The sequence below is a fragment of the Vombatus ursinus genome, unplaced genomic scaffold, assembly GCF_900497805.2.
Source record: "Vombatus ursinus unplaced genomic scaffold, bare-nosed wombat genome assembly UNPS02015255.1, whole genome shotgun sequence".
NCBI lineage: Eukaryota > Metazoa > Chordata > Mammalia > Diprotodontia > Vombatidae > Vombatus > Vombatus ursinus.
Window position 1 is genome coordinate 36,796,667 of NW_020955033.1, and position 24,167 is coordinate 36,820,833.

Below are 24,167 nucleotides of genomic sequence, written 5' to 3' on the forward strand. Positions count from 1 at the left end.
TTTACACAGATAATCAATATAAAGTAATTCCCAGGGATGAGGGCATTAGGAACTGGGAGATCAGGATAGGTATACATTCTAGGTATGGGAAGTGGGGGAGGGCAGAGAAAGACTGTGCAAAGGCACACATCCGGGACAGGGAATGTAATATATGAACAGTAAGCTTGCCAATTTGGCTAGGATACAGTGTATGGGGGAAAGGGAATGGAGGGGTGTAGAAAATAATGTATAATCAACCTAGAATAATAGGCAACAGGCTAGAGTGACTGTGATGGGCTTTAAAACAGAGGAATTTCTATTTTTATCTTTGAGTCAGTTAGAGGAGCCCCTTAAACTTCTTTCTTGAGTAGTCGGTGTTTTAAGACTATCAATTTAGCTGGTAGGTGGAAGACCGGATTGTTAAGGAGAGTCTGAATTACAGAGAGGCCAATTAGGAGATTGCTGCACTTGTCCTGAACTAGGGTGGTAGTCCTTTTAAAGTGAGAAATGGGGAGAGATAAGAGCTGTTATGAAGGAGGTAGAATCAATACGCCTTGGCAACTGACTGGATATGAAAAGTAAAAAGAATGGGGCTGAGAACCTGAGTAAATGAAAGGATGATTTCAATAGAAATGGAAGTTAGGAAGGGAAGGGATTTGGGGATAAATAACAGCATATAGAAAAGTGAATTGTTTTGGAAATGTTGAATTTAAGATGCCTATAAAACAATGCTGTTTTTTGTAAATGTTGAGAAAAACTAATACCTAAAGTGTTACTAGCTACAGGATTAAACAAGATGAGCTCTGAGGTTCCTTCCAGCTGAAAGGCCTAAACTCCCAAGACTGATTATTCCTCACTTGCTATCTCATCATGAAAGTTAAATATTTAACAAGGAGGTAACTTGTATGTTAGGGTGGTTGGCCAGGCAAGAATTCTGTATTCTTCTTCATAATTTATTTTGTCTAGATGTCTGAAAAACATTGCTGAAATGTGGAATTTCAAATAAAAATGTTAGAAAGTACAGGCACTTCTGGATACAGTAATTTATGGAATAAGAACTATTCTATCTGCTGGGGAAAAACTGCAAACATCCACTGTTGACTCCTTTATCAATGAGGAATCACAGCAACCTGCCCTTTTTCCACCTTATTTATATTTTTTATGAACCTTTGGGATCACCAAAGATTAAGCAAAGAGGAATCTTTTCCCATGTGAGAAATTATTATTAATAACCAATATCTATGGGAAATTCAGAGCTCTCCCCTTTTTTCAAAGTACTGATTTTTAAAAAGTTCAGTCTTCTTCAGGACTTTTCTGATAATGAGATTGCATTATTCTCTTTTGGTCCAAACCTTAGAAGGAATTCAATCTAAAGCAGGGAAGCCCACTGTGTTCTACTCAAGCTTGGGTGGAGACAGATCTTTTCGTCTAGACAGCCCAAGGCTGGAGTGGCAGGAATAGAGAGAGAATTTCTCTGTCCAAAGGTCACTCTCAGCCCCTCATTGAACACCTAAGAGTATATAAACTGTGCGCCCGCCACCAAGACTGTCTTTGGTCTGAGAAAGATTGCCAAATGACCATCTTTTTATTAATAACCTGCTGTCCTTATTAATAAAATGATTATGTTACCCAGAAACTGTCTCTCAAATCTTTTTAATCAGCATACTCATTGAAATTTTTAGATGAAATTTTATGTCCTCTTTGTATGTCTGGTTTCCTAGTATGCACATACTATTTGCTTTAAGCTTCATGGCATAGACTACTGTTAAAAACTGCTATTTGCCCCATATTTGAAGAAACAAATGAACCTGATTTTAAGATTCATGGTATAGTGGAAAGAGCACTGGTTTTAGAATTATAATACCTGAATTCATTGCTCAGCTTTGACACTTAGCTGTATGATCCCAATCAGTTCACTTAAACTCTGTAGGCTTCAATTTCTTCTATAAAATGAGCATATTAATATTTGCACTACCTGTCTCTCAGAACTATTGTGAGAACATTTTTAAAAGCTATTTTCTGTGGATCTGTTCTTTTTTAATTTCACTGGAGCAGGAAATTCCTATAATTTCCTTGACATAAGCAACTACTGATGAGGAAATTCTACCAATGTAGATCGATCAGCATCTGCTCTGCAACTTACTCTTCAAAAGGTACCTAAGGCATTGATAGGTCCGGTAATTTGTTTATGGTCCTGTAGCCATTCTATGTCAGAGGAATTTTATAGGGGAGGTTTGTTTTTTAAATGAAACGAACAACTACATTTCAAATCATGCTGTTTGTTTTTTTTATAGCTGAATATCCTATATTTTTAATTTTTTAGACTGCTTTATATTTTGGATAATATTTTTACTCACATGAACCTTATTTTTTAAAGCATTTAGAGTCTCATAAAAGAAAAAAAAAAAAGGGTTTCAAATCAGAAAAACTGGCTGGGTTTCAATGCCAATTCCTTTCTCTTTGTAATCTTGGATAAATCACTAAACCTCTTTGGGTTTCAAGTCTCCTAATATATAAAATGAGGGGGCTGGATGAGATGATCTCTAAGTTCCCTTTTAGCACCTGAAGTTTTTATGATTTTGATTTCCATATTTATTATGTTTCTCAATTTTATGTAGAAATAGGAAGGCTGGATAGTCTTTATTATTATTTTTTTTTATTTTTAGGCAGTTGGGGTTAAGTGATTTGCCCAGGGTCACACAGCTAGTAAGAGTCAAGTGTTTGGTCTAAGGCTGGATATGAATTCAGGTCCTCCTGACTCCAAGGACAGTGCTCTATCCAATGCGCCACCTAGTTGCCCCTTGGATAGTCTTTACAGGTTTAATAAGTTGCCTGGTTCTACAAAACTTTGTGCATGTTGTAAAAAACAGGATCAAAAACCTTTACCTTAAAAATAGTTGTTTCTTAAGGACAGTTAGGTGGCGCAGAGGATAGAGCACCAGCCCTGAAGTCAGGAGGACCTGAGTTCAAATCCGAACTCAGACCAAACATTTGACACTTACTAGCTGTGTGACCCTGGGCAAGTCACTTAACCCCAACTGCCTTAAAAAAGCCAAAAAACACAAAATAACTGCTTCTCAAGTGTCAACCCAAGATATAATTTTAAATGTCTAATTTCTTTCTACTTCTGAGCTCCTTAATTTATTTTTGTCTCATTGGGGTGGGATTTCAAGGGGAGACAGATTAAGGGACTTGCCCAGGGTCATATACCTATAAGCGTCTGAGTTCATATTTGAACTCAGGTCTTCCTGACTCCAGGTCCAGCACTCTATCCACTGTGCCACCTAGCTGTCCTATATTGACTGTATTACCCTGGGCATGTCACTTATTCTTGTCTGCCTCAGTTTTCTCAACTGTAAAATTGGAATAAAAATAGCACCTACCTCTCAGAATTCTTGTGAGGTTAAAATGAGATAATATTTGTAGTATTTTTAGCACAGTGCTTAGCACATAGTAGACGCTAAATAAATGCTCATTTCCTTCCTTCCCTTCTGGAAACATATCCATGTCTCCCTCATCCTTAAAAAATCCTCATTTGATCCTATAACTGTAGCTCTTCTCCCTTTTTCAGCCAACATAGTTGAGAAAGTTAGCTACACTAGGTACTTCCCCTCCTCTCTTTTCTAAACATAACTCAACTGAAACTGCTCTCTCTAGTTATCAATGATCTCTTAATTACTAACACTAATGACTTTATCTCAATGCTCATCCTTACTGAATTTTCTTCAGCACATGACACTACAGATTACACTTCACCTCTTGGATACTCTCTTCTGTTTCTCCTCCTACCTTTCTAACCTTTCCTCAGTCTCTTCTGCTGGATATCATACTCACTAATTGTAAGCATCAACCCTGACAGTCCCTCAAGGTTCTATCCAGGGCTGTCTTCTTTTTTTGATCTTGTCAGCTCCCATGGGTTCAAGTATCATCTCTACGTGGATGAATTCCAGATCTATTTATCTAGCCCCAGTCTCCCTCCTGAGCTGGAGCCTTTTGGACATCTTGAAAAGGATGTCCTGTAGGTACCTCAAACTCAGCATGTCCAAAAACAGAACTCACATTTTCCTCAAATCTCCAAACTCCCCTCTTGCAGTCAAAAGCACTACAATTCTTCCTAGTCCCAGGCTTTACAAACTTAGTGTCATATTTTTTGACTTCTTACTCTATTATCATTAGATATATCCAACCTATTGCCAAATTTTATTGTTTGTGCTTGCATGACATATCTTGAACATTATCCTTTTCTCTCTACTCACACAACCACCACCCCTAGATTAAGTCCTCATGGCTTCTCAACCTTCAGGGGAACTGGCCAACTGCAGTGCGTTGGCACCTGAGCTAAAAATGTTTGTTTACATTTCTAAACACAAAAAAGCTTCAATTAAAAATGTAAAAACCATTCTTAGCTTGCCAGTGGCACAAAAACAAGTAGCATCCAATCCCTATAGTTTGCTGACCTCCTGTCCTAGACCATTGGTCTTCTTACCTTAAGTGTCCACTCAATCCCTCCTTTACTCAGGGGCCAATGATTTTCCTCAATTGCAAGTCTAACCATAACCCTCCTATATACTCCAGTGTCTTCCCCATTACCTCTAAGGATCCAATATTCCAATATTCAATATTTACATCCTCTGGAATGTAAAACTTTCTAATCTGACCCATTCTTACATTTTCAGTTTTCTTATGCTTAACACTACCACCACCACCTGTCAATGACTCTGCTACACAGACCTATTTGTTGTTTCTTATTTAACACTTTGTCTCAGTGCCTTTGCAATGCTGGCTTCCTTCCTGATCCCTCTACTGCTAGTGTCTTCCCTTCTGAGATTACTTCCCACCTACTCTACATATATCTTTTATAAGTATCTAGTTATTTATAGACGGTCTTCCCCATTAGAATGTGAATTCCTTGGGGGTAGGCACAGTGATTTTGCTTTTAGTTGTATACCTCCATGTCTTAAGCTTACTTCCTGGCACAAAGCAAGCACTTAATAATTGTTTAATGACTGACTGACAGGCTAGAGGAGTGTGGAAAAATAGAGTATATGAAACTTGGAGGGTTAAACACAATGCACTCACCCAGTGATCATGTTATTGTAAAGAACCAGGTAACCAACAGCTCCTTGGCTTGACTAGAGAGGAGACAGGGGTAGATGAGCATACCTGATCACATACTTAAAGGGTTTCTCCCCTGTTCACCATTTCCAATATGCCCATATCTTGTAGGACTTTGTTGCCTGGTTAGGTATGGCTGAGGTGGAGGACATTTTGAGTGCTTTGGAGCTTAGCTACAGAGTATTCTTTCACAGCTAAGTACTAGTTAAAGAAGTAAGAACTGGTAAAGACTACATGCAGGGACCTGTGCTTTACAAAGAAAACACATCTTGTAGGTGGGTGCTCAGATAGTGGATATCCGGTTACCCTATTATACAGGAGGTACATCTGGAGAGAGAAATTCAAGCCCAAAATTAGAACAGGCAGCATGGTACAATGGAAAGAACGTTGGAATTGGAGGATAGTGGTTTGAATCCCACCTCTGCTACTCATTACCAGTGTGATCTTGGGCAAAACAATTCAGTTTCCTCATCTGTAATATGATCTCTAAGAGTCCCTCTAGATTGAAATCTTATAATCCCTTTCCAGTTGTTGGCTTACCAAGCTATAAAGTCTCAACCTTTCAGAAGTGTCCTTTAAGAGCAGCCTATCCTTCCCTCTTATTGTGCTAGTCGCTCTCCTCTGATTCCATCAGCTGAACAGAGTATTCCCAATACATTTATTTAGGAATAATAATAATATTGATAAAAAGTATGAGTACAGACAAAAATAATTTGTTTGTTTAAAATATCATTCCTAAGCAGGCCCAATATTTTGTTGGTTGAACCATGTACAGTGTGGGACCTGGTAGTTAGGAAGACCTGAAAATGGATCAAATTTGGCCTTTATTTCCCTTTATGGCATGGAGTAGAAGATAAGGTACTATACAAAGGTTAAAAGCAGGAAAGTCTACATATTTTAGGTTTCCTTGGCTGGTGTAAAAATTATAGTAAATGTGTATCTTTCTTGACCCCAATGACACTAATCAGAGGCCCCTGGATGCCTATGTGGAAGCAACATGGAAGCTTTCTGATTCTGCAAATCCCCTCGTGTTGTATGGACTACACGAACATACACACACACACACGCACAGAGTCTCAATTGTCTATATCATAAAGACCAAACGATAGACCGATCAATTAAATTGAGACCACAGCCCTCTTTGTGTAAGATGAACTGGTACTTGGTGAAAAAAATTTGGTGAATACTTCTTGTGTCATTTAAATGTAAAAATCTGCTAATACTTTCCTTAACAATGTAGCTTCTTATTATGAATGATATATTCCTGTACTTGTGTATTCTAGTTTGTGTACATATCATGACTTATCTAAACTTTCTCCCTTAGGATCACCCAGTACAGTGCTTTTGAACAAAGTAGGTCCTACCAAACACAGGGTGAGTAGAAATGAATTGCTCAGTCCTGCATCGAAGGAGGTATTTTAATTGGCAGGGCTTCCAGAGGGCTGCCCAAAGCATTAGTGAAGTTTCCAATTTGCTTTACAAGGTTTGAAAGAAGAATCTGTATTTGCATCTATCCTCTATAACTTCTCTCTTCTTCATTTATGGTTTCATTTTCTTCCTCACCTGGTTGTTGTTTCTAATATCAACTAAGGAAAGACATGTCATGACAAGAACATCCCATTGTGGACCTCATGGGACATTTCTGAATTTTTTTTTCACTAAAATGATATCACTGCTACTAGGAAAGGGAGGATTTAATGATTAGAACTAAATTATTCTTTTACTACAGCTCTGGAGCAACATTTCTTTGGAAAGCAGATACCATGACAGAAAATACTTCCCAATTAGAATTCCAACTACATCTGTATGGAGGGTAGGGAGGAGTGTAGTGGTAAAGAGAAATCTTGAACAAGAAATACTTTTTCAATGTTTCAATTGGGTTCCTTGGTAAGTGATCATCACCAGTTCAGTACAGTACATGGATGACATGAAAAACCTTCTTTGAAGCAATATTTGTCAACTGTATAGTCAGCCAAGGAGATGGTCTATGTCTTAAAATGTTTCCATCTGAATAAGGCAGAAATTATTTGAGGCAAAAATGGCTGCATGTATATACCAGCTTCACAAAGACAGAGAAGAAAAAGTATTCGTGAGTTACAAGTGACTTAAAGCTCATTTAAAACCAGCAGTTAAAACAAAACAATCTGCAAAGGACATAGCCTCAACTTCTGATAATTCTAATTCAGCAACCTCTACTACCCACCAGCACCAAAATATAATGTTTTTACTTGGAATGACTGTTTTTTGTCAAGTTTCAATCAGTTCCATATTCAATACAACCTTATTCATTCTTCCACAGAATATTTCTGAATTTGAAAAGGAAAGTGATAATAGGTCTCAATTTAATAGGTGTTTAAACTTTAAAAGCTTTATGACTTTAAGCAAGCTGAATAATGGGAAAAGAAAACATTGTTCTCAGAGTAGGTTATCAGAGAAAGTGAAAGATAGCCCCTCAAAATGACAAGCTGAAATTGCAGCAGGAAGAACTTAAGTAAAATACATGCAGAACATAAAGATTATTAAGTATATTACACCAAGGAAGATTGTGGAATCTCCATTTCTTACAGAAAAATCTTTCTAAAATGTATTGGTATGGGATGTTATTGGTTTAAATAATTATGTTAAGCACTTTCCTAAGGTTGAACCTAGGTATAAATCCAACTTGATGGAAGTGAATGATTTTTTTTTTTTGATAAATTGCTCGAGGTTTTTGTTTAAATGTTTTTATTAAAAAAAAAAATTAGGGGCAGCTAGGTGGTACATAACAGAACATAGGCTTGGAGTCAGGAGGACCTGAGTTCAAATCTGACCTCAGATACTTGACACCAGCTATATGACCCTGGCAAGTCACTTAACCCCAATTGCCTCATCAAAAAACAAAAAAACAAACAAAAAATTAAAGACCTCCATGGCACAACTTCTTCCCAGCACAATTAGATTTTCAGTTAGATCAATTACAACAATACAATTACAACAAAGAAATTTTTTTTCTGACCTCACTGAAAAAGAGGGTGAGGGGGCACACTTCAAACAAGGTTAAAAAATATGCTTTTAGAAAACCTTTAGAAGGAATTGCCAACAGAACTTAAACATACTGGCATCCAATTTCCTGGTGCAGGGAGTAAGGAGAAATGTGCTCCAATACAAGGTGTAGAGAGGTCATTACTCTGCAAACCCTTGCCCACCTGCCCACCCATCCCAGCCTCTTGTTTTTTTAAACTCTTTTTCTTCTTTCCAGATTCATGAATGTGCAGTGACTCTAAAGTAGCGTTTTTTCCCTATTTATTTTTTTTTGGAAAAAAAAAAAAAGGCCATGGGTGACATTCCTTCCAGGCTTGTTTCAATTCCTTGTAAGGCTGATACCTGGTAGAACCTCCAGCTGATTGTAGCTGCCCTCATCAACCCCAGCCACAACTACATTTTCTGAACTAGGAAATGACTATCGACAATTCTCCCTCCCCTTTTGAAAAAGAGAAGAGTTCTTCAGAAAGAGTCCTGTTTAAATCACAATTCAGTGCAAAACCTAATCACGAGTTGCGTCCCTGCCACAATGGTTGATGCCCTCTGTTCCTGCACAAAGTCAATATGGTAGGTTTCACATCATTTTATGGGTCTAAACAGGTAAAAGTATAATCAAATATTTACTCCAAGTGGCCATGGGGAATAGAAGTACATTGATGTGCATTAAGAATTTATCCCCTTCAGCTCTCCCTTGGCTTCACATAGTGAGATAAAAAGGAGGCCATGATTTTCAGCTCCAGTACTCACTACTTACTACCACTACTATACCTCAGTACAACATTCACTGAAACAAAAATGAGTTATAAAGTTAGACAAGTTTATTAAATAGAACAACCCAAGCAACTGCTTACACATGACACTCAAGAGAGACTTGTGGAACCAGTGAAGGTCAGGAAAAATAGACTTTAGGCTTGAGGAAGGATTGGCAAAGAATTCCTGACCCTGAAAAAAAAACTTCTGCAATGGGATAATGGGAGAATATCCACAGCCAATGCTTTGTCATTGTGCTTAAAAAACTAGGCTTCTCCAAATGTGCATCCAATAAAGTTTGGTAGCTAGGTTATAGTAGACAGTGTACACACACACATACACACACACACCACGCTTTTCTCATCCCAAATGCTGGAGTTTCATGGCTAAGGATCCTAATTCCCCAACATTTTGGCTTGATGTTTCCAGAAGGTTTTTCTGCACTGCCCAGTATCACTGAAAGTGGGTGAGAGAATGGAAGAGGTTGCTTCCCTCAATCCATAAAGTGCTGGCCACAGGCACCTTCAGTGTAAAGAGACACACCCATCCAGCAAGATCTAGGTCTTTTTGTTAGGATTTTATTTAAATTTTTTAATCTATATAAACTAACATTATTGGTCTTTTTTTGTTTTTCTTTTCTTCCTTCATTTAAGAATTAAGGCTGTATTCCATAAAGAAAGTTAAATAAAGTATTTTCTTTCTCAATTTTTGAATAATTTGAGAGAGAATGATTTATGTAATAAGGGTATGAACTGTTCCTTAAGAACTTGAAAAAATCATACCGTATAACCAAACTGGACAAGTTTCTGGGTTTGTTTATTTTTTCGGAAGGGAAGGGGGTAGTTCCTTTACAGCTAGTTCAATTTCTTTGTGACTGGATTATTTCAGGTCTTTATTTGATATTGTTAATTTGGACATTTTGTATTTTTGTGGAATATTCTATATTTCTTTTGAATTTTCAGTTTTGCTGGCAGACACTTTATAGTAGGTTCTGATCACTCTTTTCATTTCTGTTGTAAATTTAACTGTTGATTTTTAAGTTTAATGGGATTTCCTTTTAAAAATCAAGTTGGCTAAAGATTTATTTTCTTATTCTCTTAAAACTGGCTTTTAGATTTCTGAGTTCTACAATCTTGTTTTCCAATTCATCCACTTCTTAAATTTTCAGAATTTCCTCTTGTGTACTTATATTGGGCTATTTAGTTTTTTAATATTTTAAAAATTGCATATTCACTTTATTAATCCTTAGTTAAATTTTACTTATAATTTGTTCTTAGAGATAATTTTTCCTCTGAATATCAACTAAGATGCATCCTAGAAACTGGGAAGCATATTCTAGGAACAATTGTTTGTTTCACAGCTTCCTGATGAGAGTTAGCAGGACTTAAGAAATACTCTGTAAATGAAAACAAAGTAAGTACAACAATATTTAATGTTTTTCAAGTGCAAATTTTGAAAATGTGTGCTGTGTAATTTGGAGGGATTCTAATAAAGTGACAATAATAAAGAGATTCATTCTTCTGCTAGGCATTTACTCCTAGTAAAAGTCAATGATAACAACAAAAGCCCTACATACACCAAAATATTTGGAGCAGCACCTTTTATAGTAGCAAAGATCTGGAAACAAAGCCCACACCTATCACGTGGGGAATGGCTGAACAAGTTGTGGCACATGAATGTAGTGGAATATGACTGTGCTGAAAGAAATGGTATGTATGAATACTAAGGACAGGCATGGGAAGAGTCACATGACCTGAGGCAAAATGAAATATGCAGAAGCAAAGAAAGAGTGACCACAATGATTACAGCACGTAAATCGAGAGAACAGCACTAGAACCACTAAAACAGAATGCTGAGCAATTATTATGACCAAGCCTGGCCCTAAAGAGAGATTAAAAAGGGGGGGAGGATGCGGGTTTGAAACACCATGGATAATGTCAGACTCTTTCTACATTCTGGTTAATTTGCTATTTCCCCCTTTTTTTCTTGTTATACAAGATGGCTCTCTGGGAGGGGAAAAGGGTTCAGGGACACTGGGAAAAGTACAGGATGTAAAGGCAAAAAGAAATAAACTAAAAATCTTATTTTTAAAAGTCTGATGCATTTACCATTAAAATATGGGAGCTGATTAAGATAAAAACCAGGTGTCACATCTTTCACTGAAAGTCTTCAAGCTTCATAATTACTTCTTAGATGTACTGGAAAAAAGGTTCTATTCTAGATATATGGTTCTATTCTAGATATATGGTTTGAACTAGATGGTTCCTGAGATTTCTCTGAAATTCTACGATAAGGTCTCTTTCTGATGAATTCTGAACTGGTCTATTATGTGACTATGCCAAGCACCTATGATTGTTGTGCCAATCACAACCTCTCTGCGACTTTTGTACTAAGTTTACAGGGGTTGCCTCAAACGTAAAGCTCGAGTGACTCGTCTAGGAGTCACCCAGCTAGTGAAAGAGGTGAGTGCTGAACTTAGGTCTTCCTGCCTCCAAGCCCAGAACTCTATCCCTCTTTGCCATAGTGACTCTAAACTGGTATCATGTGGAAACTGCCAAAACAACGGGAGATTTTTTTGCTATGATTTAAAGTGATCTCTTCTAACTTTTACAGACAAGTTTCTCGAATCACCTATAAAACTTCAAAGCTGGAAGAGACCTCAGCAGTCATCTAGTCCAACTCAATCCCCACTATTATAACTAAGGAGAACATACAACCTCTGCCTTAAGACTTCCGATAAACAGAAAACCATTACCTCCTATGACAATCCATTCTACTTTTTGACACTTCTCATTGTTAAGAAATTTTTCCTTCCATTAAGCCTAAATGCCTCTTTGCAATTCACATCCATTGCTTATGATTCTGTCTCCTAGGATCAAAAAGAACAAGTCTAACCTGTCTTCCTCAATGCCTCAAATATTTTCAGACATCCATCAAGCCTCCCAAGTTCTCTTTTTTCCAAGCTAAATATGCCCAGTTCTTTCAACTAATCCAAATATAGCAGAGACTCAAGGCTCTTCCCCATCCTAAATACTTTCCAGCTTATCAATGTCCTTCCCTAAATTAGGCTGCTCAGAACTGAATACTCTGGATGGAGTCTGACAAGAGCACTGAGGAATTACCTTTCCCTTATTCCTGAATGTCTCTCTCTCTTACTGTACTCCAAAACTGCACTGGCTTTTTTTCTCACTGCCACATTACACTAATATTTATAATACTCCACTGACCTGCCAGTTGAGCAACCGTGTCAAAAAAAAAGAAGTAAATTTAGTTATGGCGTGATCTGCCCTTGATGCTATGTTGGTTCTTTGTTACTCTTGCTTCCTTTTTTAAGATATTCACTAACCATCTTTTTTATGATTCATTAAAGATTTTGTCAAGGAATTGAAGAAGCAAAGTCAAGAACAATGACTTTTAGTATGCAGATTCTATTTGCATTTCTATTTTCTAAGATCAAGACTACATTTGTTCTTCTCCAGTCCAATGATACATTTTTTCCCATTTTCCATGATCTTTCAAATACCACCGACAGTAGCACAGCAATCACATCCACCGATTTTTTCAGTACTTGGGGATATAATTCGTGTGCAGCAAATGCCCTAAATCATTCAAGGTCATTGAAGTGTTAACTTTAACTATCTCCTTACTTATTTTGATTATCAATTCCCTGTTAGGCATTTTTGTTCTGCCATTTCTAGTACAAAGGTCATTTTCCTTGGCAGAAAAAACAAAAACATAATAAGAATTAAGCAGGTCTACCTTCTTTCGGGTCAATTATCAGTGTCCCATCCATCCCAGGCAGCAGTCCTTTCTTTGATCCTTCCTTTTCCCCCAAAATAGCTAAAAAACAAACAACATTTTTGTTGTCCTTAGTTTTCCTCAAAATCCTCGGTTCTGTTCCCGACATTATTACAGGGGCAGCTAGGTGGTGCAGTGAATAGAATGCTAGGAATATGGAAGACCTAAATTCAAAATTTGAACTCAGACCATGGTGTGGCACCTTATCTGTAAAATGGAGATAATAATAGTACCTAACTCCCAGGGTTGCTGTGAGGATCAAATGAGATAATATTTGTAAAGTGCTTAGCACATTGTCTGACACTTACTAAGTGGTATATAAATATTAGCTGTTTTTATTTTTATTCCTACCACACTTCCATACATCTGTTACCTGCTCATGCTTCCATCTTCTGTACATATTATTTAGAAATTTAAGCTCTTTGGTGACATTCACATTAACTACTTCATAAAATTCCTATTTTTATTTCTAGCTTGAATTATTTGCCTTAGTGTTTTCAGAATTTCATTCATTAGAGTTTCCCACCATCCCACCTAGACTAATCTGCCAAACCTTTCTTTAAGGCAAGAAGCTATTATATTCGCTCCACTTCTGGCAGAAAGTACTACCTACTGATGCCTGAATAACTGAAATATACCATCACTTACTGTATTATGCCATTCTATCATGCTGGTGACATTCTCTAAACTTTTGATTCTTTTTCCTTCCTCTCCAGGTGGTCTGTAATACATTCTGATGACAAAATTGCTTCTGTTTGTTTTCACTCAAATGCACTCCACTATGTTTTCCTCTTCTGGTTCCTGGGTTTCTTTAGATTCCAGTCATGGGTTTCATCTAAACCACAGGATGTCTCAGTGGTAATGATGAGTCAAAATTTGCCTCTTTGTATCACTAGTTCCTCTTGCTTGTGCATTTGCATATATACATTTGAGGTTTTTTTTCCCCCCTCATGAACTGGATTTCGTGCTAGTCTTCTCTCAATGGTAACTAGCTGGATGGATATACACATATCTGAAAGCTCTTTTGATTAGATATGCAAGTGATCAGGCAAACACAATTTTACTATCTATACTAAATGCCTGTACTTCCTCACTTTCCATTTATTTCTTAACACCTTATAATCAGGCTTTCAACCTCACCATTAAACTGAAAATACTCTCTTCAAGGTTATCAACAACCTTTTTTTACTGCTCAAACCAATGATCCTTCCACACCCTTTGAAACTGGAGACTACCCTCATTTCCCATCCCTTCTTCCTGGATAGTCTTTTTCCTACCCCGGCATCCATGAGATTAATTACTCTCTCAAGGTTCTTTATCTATCTGCCTGATTATTCCCTAGCTGGACCATCATCCATCTCCCACCCTAAAATGATGACTCTGTTTCAAGGTTCTGTCCTGGCTCATCTTCTCTCTCTATACTCTCTACTTTGGCAATCTTATCCACTCCCATTGGTTCAAATATGTCATCTCTCTGAATATGACTCCTAAATCTATATATCCAACTCTAATCTTCCACCAGAACTCTGGTCCTATATTGTTAACTCCCTACTAGTCATCTCCACCTAGATATCTAATCTCAAGCTTACCACGTCCAAAACAGAAATTATCCAACCCCCATAAACCTAACCTTCACTAAAAGTCAGTCAATGAACAAGCATTCATTACAATGCCCACTATTGCCAGATATTATACAAGGTACTGAGGATACAAATACAGAGCCCTCTGCCCTTAAAGTACTTACTTTCTACTGGGGAAATAACATGTTAATAACACATTCACAGTTAAGTAAATACTGGATACTTACAAAGCATACATTCTGCAATCTTGCAAAAGCAAACTGGTTTTAGACATTTTGGTTTTGTTACTTCTAGTATAAATTGGGGAGGAGCAGTGTATAGATCTATAATTTCCTCTTGAGCTGGAAGGAGAAACTACAGAAATGAGGGAAAGCCTGTACAAAGGCAAAAAGATAGGAAATAGAATTTTCCCTATGAGGAATAGCAAGTGACTCAGTTTGGCTGGACTGTTAAGTTCCTAATCTATTTTTGTTGTGGTGGTAGAGGTGTCATTTCAGTTGTCTGACTCTGTGACCCCATTTGGGGTTTTTTCTGCAAATATACTGGAGTGGTTTGTCATTTCCTTCTCATTTTACAGATGAGGAAACTGAGGCCAACATGGTTAAGTGACTTGCCCAGGGTCACACAGCTGGTATGTGTCTGAGACCAGATTTGAACTCGGAAAGAGTCCTCTTGACTATAGGCCTGATGCTCCATCTACTACGCCACCTGTGTAATCAGCCTGGAAAGAGTGGTTGTAAGCTGACCGAGAGATGCTTTAAATGCCAGAGGAATTTACAATTTATCATAAAGACAACGTGGAGTTAACTGAAATCTTTTGAGCAGAGGAATAACACAGTGGTGATGAAAGCCTGGAACATGGTGGTTGTGGCACTGAGTAAGAGAGAAGTGGACCATTGGGAGAGATATTGCAGAGGTGGAATTGACAAGACTTGATGGCTAATCAAATAAGGATAACACCCAAGCTATGAACTAGAGGTATGTTTACACCCAGAACAAAAATAAGAAAGCGGTGAGGGCTGGGTGTGGCTGAGAAAGAAACTGAATTCTATTTTAGATATGCTGGTTTTGAGATGCTGATGGGATACTGAAGTGGAAATGTCTAGCAGTCAGCTGGAGACTGGGATTAGAGGGCTGCACGTGCAGATTGAGGAGTCATTTGCAAAGATGACAGCTAAATCCATGGGAGGTCACCTGGAGAGTGTTGTTGTTCAATCATGTCCAACTTTCCATGACTCTATTTGGGATTTTCTTCGCAGAGATAATGGAGTGGTATGCCTTTTCCTTCTCCAGCTCATTTTATACATGATGAAACTGAGGCAAATAGGATTAGGTGACTTGCCCAGGGTCACACTGCTAGTAAATTGTCTGAGGCCAGATTTTAACTCAGGAAGAGGCGTCTTCCTGACTGCAGTCCCAGAGCTCTATCCAAATGTCACAAAAACTCATAGGAGAGAGAGTAATAAGCCATATTGCAATCTGTTTAGAAGTGAGTAGGTGAAAAAGTGAGGGGTTAGTTTTTTTATATGTTTGTTTGTGAAAGGGACAAAAGATACAGGATAACATCTTGAAGGAATAGTAGGGTCAAGAGGAAGTTTTTTTAATGATGGTCAAGATTTGGGCATGTATAAAGGTTGTGGAAAAGGAACCAATAAAAAATGAGAGGTTGAAAATTAGGCAAAGAGGGAATATTTCAAGAGGAAAATTCTTAGAAGAGATAGGATGAGATACAATTAAAGGCAAAAATATTTAGGTGGGGAGGATGGTACTGATAATGAAAAGAGTAAGCCCATATTCTAAGTCTGAAGCAAATAAGGAGAAATTTATAGGATGATGCTGAGGTAATACAATGTGTAGAACTGGGGATGAAAGGGAACTCTTGAAAGATCTCAATTTTTTGAATGACATATGAAGCAAAGGTGTTTTACTGAGAGGGAGGGAAGTGGTGAGGTGTCTGGAATAGTCTTCCAGCTTCCCTATATCTATTAAGAGCATCATGGAGGCCATCTCCAGTCCTCCTGATTTCCATCTCGCCACTGGACCTAGATGGCTCCAGAAGATAGAGTATGGCTAATGACTTTGCACAGCCATCCCGCACTTAAATCCAATTCACTTGCAAGTCATGGCATCAACTTCCTGATGCCATGGTCCTCTTCGAGAACGAAGGACCAACAACTGCAAGAGCACCATCCTCCCAGTCACACATATTTGTAATCTCCAAGTCATCCTTGCCTCTTCATACCCTGCCCATGTCTTATCAGTTGCTGAGGCTTGTTGGTTCTACCTTCATATCTCCTGTCCCATTCACCTTTCACCTAGAACAATTGGTCACCCTGCTTTCACAGCCTCTCCCCTCTTCTATCCATCCTCCACACAACTGCCAAAATAATCTTTCCTAAGGTATAGGTCTGACCACGTCACTCCTCTGCTCAAAAATCTTCAGTGGCTTTATGTTAAAACACAAAGTGCTCAGACTGGCATTTAAAGGCCTTCCTTCTCTGAACCATTCCTATGTTTCTGTTGTTATTGTTACTGTTTTTCGGTTGTTTCAGTGGCTTCATGACCCCATTTGGGGTTTCCTTGGCAAAGACACTGGAGTGGTTTGCCATTTCCTTCTCCAGCTTATTTTACAGATGAGGAAACTGAGGTAAACAGGGCTAAATGACTTGCCCAGGGTCCCACAGCTAGTTCTTCCTGACCTATGTTTCTAGACTTCTTATATCCGCTCCCTCTCCCCCATGTTCTGAGTGGTTTACTAGTTGTTCCCTGAAGTGGAGAGTCAATTTCCCATTTGTGTTCCTTTGCACAAGTTGTCACCAATGCCTAGAAAATATTTCCTCTTTGCCTCTACCTCTTAGAATCCTAATCTGCCTTCAAGGCTTATATGAGGTACTACCTTCTATAGGAAAATACCTTTCCTGATCCTCTAATTGGTAATGCTATCTGTATCTTCTAATTGCCTCATATTTACATCTATGGACATGTTATAACCCTACAGAAGAACTCAGACTCCTTGCAGTCAGGTATTATTTTTCATTTTGGTCTTTGAACCCACTTAGCACGGTACCTCATACAGAGCAGGAAGCTTGGTAAAACGTAAAGATCCAGAAAACTAAATGATTCTCCTATAAAAAGGAAATTCAGTGATCCTCTTGGAACACTGTTTATGAGAATTTTCAGGAAAGGAGCTGATTGCAGCTTCACTGGCCCTTCTTTCATCAAAAGAAAGACTGAATCATTTTAATTTTTAGAACAATGAAACCTAAAACAAAATGGAAAAATTCATGCAAGCATGAGGATTTGGAGTTTCTTAGACACATAACATTCTATTTATTGCTGCTAGGAAAATTTCAGAGGTACTTCACATGAGTACCAAAAAATATACTATGAAGATAATGCATATAAATAGTAAGTTAGCCCTCACTAAAAATAATTCCTGAAAATTTGATTTTTGTAATATTTAGAAAAAAACTACTTTTGATTCATTAATTTGATCAAAGCAATTTTCTTCCCCAAATGAAGATGAACTGTTTTCAAAGGAAAATAAAAAATTCAGAAAATAGTAGTCAAAACAAGCATTTTAAGAAAGGAGATAAAAGTGCTTAACATAGTATACTTGTAATACCTTTAACATCAGGATCATCAATATGGGGCTCAAGGTTTTCTATCATTTCTTCAAGTTCCTTTCGCGTAGCCATGGTAATATTTGGAGAATCTGGTATAGTAACTTCTGGTGCTCCTTCTGGACTCTCTGGATCTAATGTTTTCTCAGTATCTTGTTCAAGCTCAAGCTCAAGATCTAGGTCTATTTCAGGTAGAGGAGTCCTCCAGAAATGGAAGGAGTTATATAATTCCTGGTCTGTGAGAGATGATTCTGGAGAACTTATGTCCATTTCTGGTAGCAACGTTGTATTTAAATTGCCAGAACTTTGCTCAAGTTCATCTACTGCTTCCTGAAGAATATGGAGAGATACTGAAGACAAAGTAGAATGTAAAGACCTATCCAGGTAAATATGAGATTCACTCAAGGATTTCCTACATGTTTTAGTATGATCTTCCAGGTTATTTTCAAGTCTTAAGCTGGATTTACAAAGACAGACATCCAAAGGAATATCCTCTGTCCTGAACTGTACATTCTCTGAGAATCTGTCTCCATCCCTGATTGTTTCACTGCAGAAAACATGAAAACATAAGAACAAACATTAATTTCTCATGAATGATACTAGAATCAACCCATTACTGAAAATTTGGTAAATGGCATGGTTTTGCCTTGCCACTCAGAATGATTCTGCATAATTTTCTGTAAGACGTGCACTCACATAATGTAAATTAATTTTAATATTAGCTTAAGTCAAATACAATAGAAGGTAAATCTATTTCTTATTCTTCATGCAAATACTCTGCTCCAAGGGCATGAATAAGAGCTGATAATTATTAGGAATTATTATAATAAAAAAGTTTCCTGGTAACATATCTCCATTGGTTTCAAAGTATTCTCACATCGGATCATACATTTTTAGATGGAAGGGAACCTAAGGAATATTTAGTCTAAATTTAGAGGTTAAATTACTTGCCTATAGTCATAAAAGCTAGAATATGAAACCAGGCCCTCTCCTTTCAAACCCAGTACTCTTTGCAATACATGACACTCCTCCTCACATGACACTTAAAAATCCCAGTAAAACTGTGAAATAGGCAGTGTGTATCAAGTAGTAATACCATTTTATAGATAAAGATTTTTTTAAAACTGAGGCTCAGAGAAATTAAAGTGATTTGTTCAAGGTCAATAGGTTAAGGTATTGGTGACAAGACTAACTCAATCCAGTATTCTCTTTACTAAAGTGCTTTTTTATTATATACTAAAAGCCTACTGTGTATACTCTAAGAATAAAAGCTCCCATTTATAACATGTTTATATAAAACTTTTATAAAGCTCCTTAGTCACAACAAAATTGAATAAAATACAAGTTCAGGCTGGAACCAAACCACCTCAACAACTTCTTTCTTTTTTTTTTCCTTTTTCTTTTTTTTTGGTGAGACAAATGGGGTTAAGTGACTTCCCTAGGATCACACAGCTACTGTCAAGGCTGGATTTGAACTCAGATCCTCCTGACTCTAGGACTGGTGCTCTATCCACTGTGCCATCCAGCTGCCCCAACAATTTCAACCTAATTGCCACAAAACAATGTTCTGAATACCAACATTCTCCTGATATTACTGTATAAGGTGCCCCAGAAGTCTTAGTGCAGTTTTAAGCTGTTAAAACTTAATTTAACAATCCTAAATAATGGTACATACACTATATAGGATCCACAATGAATCAAAACTGCAGGTGATAAAAAAAAGCAATGGAAAGATGCACAGAGGTGTAAGTCAGTTGCAGCATTTTACACCAGTGAATATTCCTTAACAAGAGGTGGTATAAAAGACATCATTAAGGACAGGACACATGAATGGAAAAAGAGCTAGCTGATAACTCAACAAAAATTAAAAATAACAGATGTACAGCCCACATATTATTTTTATATCCATAATATATTCAAAAGAGAAAAAAAAATCCTGCAGTATATTGGATACATACTATAAAATGGACAAAAACTGTAGGATGAGAAAGCATGGAAGGGTTATGATCTGTATCAGTGGATACAGAATTCAAATTGATGAGTTTATGTATTGTAAAAATGTTACAAGATCTGAAACACAAATATTATCCACATTTCATAGAGGAAAATATTGAGAGACAGGTTAAGTTACTTACCCAGGGTCACAAAGACCTAGAAAGATCTGAGTCAGGTCTCAGAAACTCAGTTCTTTTGAGCTTTTTTTTTTTTTTAAAGACTAGGGTCTGATGCTTGACTCTCAACTAACCAGGCACCAAAATTTGCTAGATGCATATTAACTGGGCCATATAACTATAGGCAAGTCACTTATCCATACTAAGTTTCTCTTGGATTTACCACCTACCTCACCTGGTAGCTGTAAAGAAAATGTTTAGAAACTAAACAGTGCTCTACGCATGAAATAATGCTAAGATTTTTGTGGATAATTTTTAATCCAGGTAAGGCCAAAAGATAACAGAAGAATGCCCAGATTTTTTTCTCTTAAATGCGCAGAGTAATGTAAAAGAAGTTAGAGTAGAAGTTATGAGAATACGTGACAGCAGACTTAACTGTTTCCTCCCTCATGCACGCGAAAGGACACCTTATCAGCAGAGTAATGGAATACCTATCAATCAACAAGTATTTATTTTACACACCTGCCCTGGGTCAAGCATTGTGCTAGGTACTAGGGATACAAATATAAAGGACAGGCATATGTCCCACCCTCAAGGAGCTTACTTTCTTTGGGGGGGGAGTGGCGCCACATGTTCAGAGGTGAAAAAATACACAATCCATATAAGATAAATGCGAAGTCATTTGAAAAAGGCAGTAATAACTGAAGAGAACATTAAGGAAGAGACAAGAGCTGATCTGGGGTTCCAAGTGGGAAAGGTGAGGAAATGGGAGACAGCCTACGAAAGCACAAAGGTAAGATATGGAGTGCGGTATATGTGGAATGAAAAAAGGTCACAATGGTTGGAACACAAAGTGCCTGATACATAGGGCAGTGTGCAACTAGCCTGGGAAGACAGACTGAAATCAGACTACGAAAAGCTTTAAATGCTAAACAGAGAAGTTTGTATTATATCTTAGAGGCATTGGGAAGTCACTCAAGTTTCTTGGGGCGTGAAAGAATCAAACCCATACCTATGGGTTATAAGTATGGTAGCTGTGTGGCCAGGCAAGGGGAGAGAATGAATGCAAGGACAGCAATCAGGAAAAGGATGAAAACAGACCCGGCAAGCCAGAGTATGTGTCACAGCAACAAAGATACCAGTCCATCCTGAATGTTCACTCAGGTATCCAAAATCCCTCTGTGGGATTAAAGGGAGAGAGCTCCAGGCCCACCATTGGTCTGAACCTGCAGGTTAAATATGATATTTCTGCTCCAAGGTCAGAGTGACAGAACTATAAGCCCACTATGGGTTTCACAATTATTGCAGCTAAGTGGTGCAGCAGATAGAGCACCAGCCCTGAAGTCAGGAGGACCCGAGTTCAAGTCTGGCCTTAGACACCTGACATTTATTAGCTGTGTGACCCTGGGCAAGTCACTTAACTCCACTGCCTAGCAAAAACAAAAACAAACCAAAAACACAATTGTGCCCTGTTCACTTGCCAACGGGAGGAATTATGATTTTAGGCCTACTATTGTTTCTCCTGAGATTTTCCAATCATGACTCAGTCTGGCATTCCCTTTAGATTTTGGTTAGGGTAGCTGTGGGAGAAGGTGGTCTATATTACTACTTCCTACTCCATCATCTTTACTGGCTGAGTTGCTCCTGGTTAGGAACTTTCTCTACCAATACAAATCACATGTCTCAGTGACTTGCCCAAGAAAAGTTATAAAATTAGCACATGGCAGAGGTAGGACTTGAATTCAGCTCTTCCAAAACTTGAACAACACCTACCACCCATTATGTTACACTGCTTACTTCTTCTGGCTGTGACAGTCAAAAGAAGTATTTCTTTACTTTCTTAAAAAAATTTTTTTAAGATAGTAAAAGAACATTTTGAAAGTAGTAAAATCAAAATAAAGGAAAAAAAAGAATCAGAAATCATACCTGTTCTTTTCTTCTAGCACAATATCTTCTAAGTTCTTATTTTCTTCTTTAAAATACTGGCCTGAGCTAGATGGATTAGCAAAAGTTGATATGAAAGGTCCCAGAGACTGAAAGGCTGCTTGGCGAACCTAGGGAAAAATTTTAAAAATATATTAACAGCATACAAATATAATTGATTCTTTGGCAAAGACAGCTTACAATGGGAGATAAACTGCTTTCCACAACCTAATTATATATTTAATATAGTGAAGTTGGAAAATAAGGTAGAGTAGAATAGCTCAAAAACTAATTCAATTAGCACTGATGGCAACCTCTGCCTCCTCTATTTCAATTTATCCCCAGAACTTAGCACAGTGCCTGGCACATAACAGATCCTTAATCTTAATCTACTGATTAAGTGAATTTGTTGTTGACTAACTTTTCATATCTTTTCTCTTTTTTTATTTTCCAAATTTCTGATGGGATTTGGAGTTTGAGCTATAGAGAGACTATAAAACATTATAAGAAAATAGTCATTCAGAGAAGAAGATATATAAAATTCTGTCACCCCCAGGAAGAAAGTAGCTAAATGAAATGTCACTCTCATGGCTTGACTACTCCCCTGTCTCTTTTGCAGGATCCTCATCTTCCCATTACACCTTCAAGTGGGTATTCTCTACTGTTCTGTCCTAGGCCTTCTCTTCCCTACCCTCATCATGCAATCTAATTTGGTGATGTCATTCATTCCTTCTACTTCATTTATCATTTACCTTTCTATAGCTTCATACACAACTACTCTTGACTGCTTAACTCTCTTATTTCCAACTGGATATCAACATGTCTAAAACGGTACCTAAATCTCTTTCATATCACCACACTGCCCCTTTCTAAAACTCTGTATTTCTATTAATGGCATCCACTATCCTCCTATGTTCATAAACTTGGAGCAAACTTTATTCATTCTTCCATATCCCTTACCCCCAATCCAAAAAGTTGCCAAGTCCTATCTCTATCACCACAATCTTTCAAGCAACGAGGCCCTTCTCTACACTCTGATCAATCACCCTTGTTCAAGTACTCATTTCTCTTCCAACAGATTAATATAATATCATCTTAACTGGCTTTCCTATCTCCAATCTATCATTTTTCCAATCCATCCTCCAAAGCTGCTCAAGTAATCTTCCTAATGCACTGTATTATGATGTCACTTTCTAGTCAAAATTCTTCAGTAGTTCCTCACAGACTACAGAATATTTAATTTCCTGACCTTGTCATTTAAACTCCCCTCTATAATCTTAGTCTAACAGAATTCTCAAACATGAAGGAGTTTAGTATATGGTGCAGCTAAACTAGACGATTTATGTTTCAATTTTTGTCCTGTTCTCTAAGTCAATGTTTTAGCTATACCTTCCAATGCTTAGAATAGATTTAATATCTGAGTGCTAAAATCTCTGCTCAGTTCAGATACTATTCTCTCCAGAAAGCATTTACTTTACTGTTTAAAAAGAATCTGTCTCCATTCTCCAGGTTATGGGGAAAAATGAAATTACTTGTAAAAAAAAAATGGAAGAAAGCTTAACAAATGTGGGAGGAAGGAGCGAAGAATCTGAAGATATAGCAAGAACTTCTAATAAGAATAATGTTGCAGTTCTCCAACCACTATTAGGTGACAGAGCATCTTATAAGGATCAGAAGAAGAAGAGACACGTCAGGGTGGTTGGTGACTCAGGAATGAGATGCTTATTTATCAATCTGATAATAATGAAGAGGTGTTGACTTCCTGAGGCTTGTATCCAAGATATGATAGAAAATCTCTTAAGACACCTCAGATATCTAAACTCCAATATACAAAATGTGGTTAACAAACAAGATGCACTAGAAATTGTGATGAAAGAAAGCAAATTTGACCTTGTAAGTATCAATTGAGACTTGATGGGATGAAATTAATGAATGAAATATGACTAGAAAAAGGTGTAATTTTTCTCAAAAGACAGGATAAATAAAAGGATGTTGGCACAGTGGTGGAATAATTCATCTTAAGAAGCCATCTACACTCCTGAGAAAATCCAGAAACCAGAGAGGAAACATGGCAGAATGTATTAGGGAAAAGATCAATGGAGGTGCAAATATAAGTAATGTCATCAGCATATATTACAGACCACCTGGGGATAAGAATAGAGAAAAAGTCTGACAAACACATCACAAGCCTGCCACAAAGGCATGAGAGAATATTAAAGGGAAACTTTGATTATCCAGATGTGCTAGATCTTGACAAAAGTCAGATA

The 24,167-nt window shown here is 37.5% G+C and overlaps 1 protein-coding gene across 4 annotated transcripts in view; it reads right to left on the reverse strand.

Moving 5' to 3' along the window:
- The window catches only part of LOC114031856 (serine/threonine-protein phosphatase 4 regulatory subunit 1-like), a 79,234-nt gene that overhangs the window by 16,238 nt on the left and 38,829 nt on the right, over positions 1–24,167 (reverse strand). For 3 of the 4 annotated variants that reach the window (XM_027847029.1, XM_027847027.1, XM_027847026.1), the window contains 3 exons: positions 21,904–22,031; positions 17,869–18,413; positions 12,625–12,705 (listed from right to left, as the gene is read on the reverse strand). In XM_027847029.1, the coding sequence (XP_027702830.1) occupies positions 12,625–12,705; positions 17,869–18,413; positions 21,904–22,031 (754 nt within the window). The remainder of the gene's footprint in view (positions 1–12,624; positions 12,706–17,868; positions 18,414–21,903; positions 22,032–24,167) is intronic. The other variant, XM_027847028.1, reaches the window with a different exon arrangement.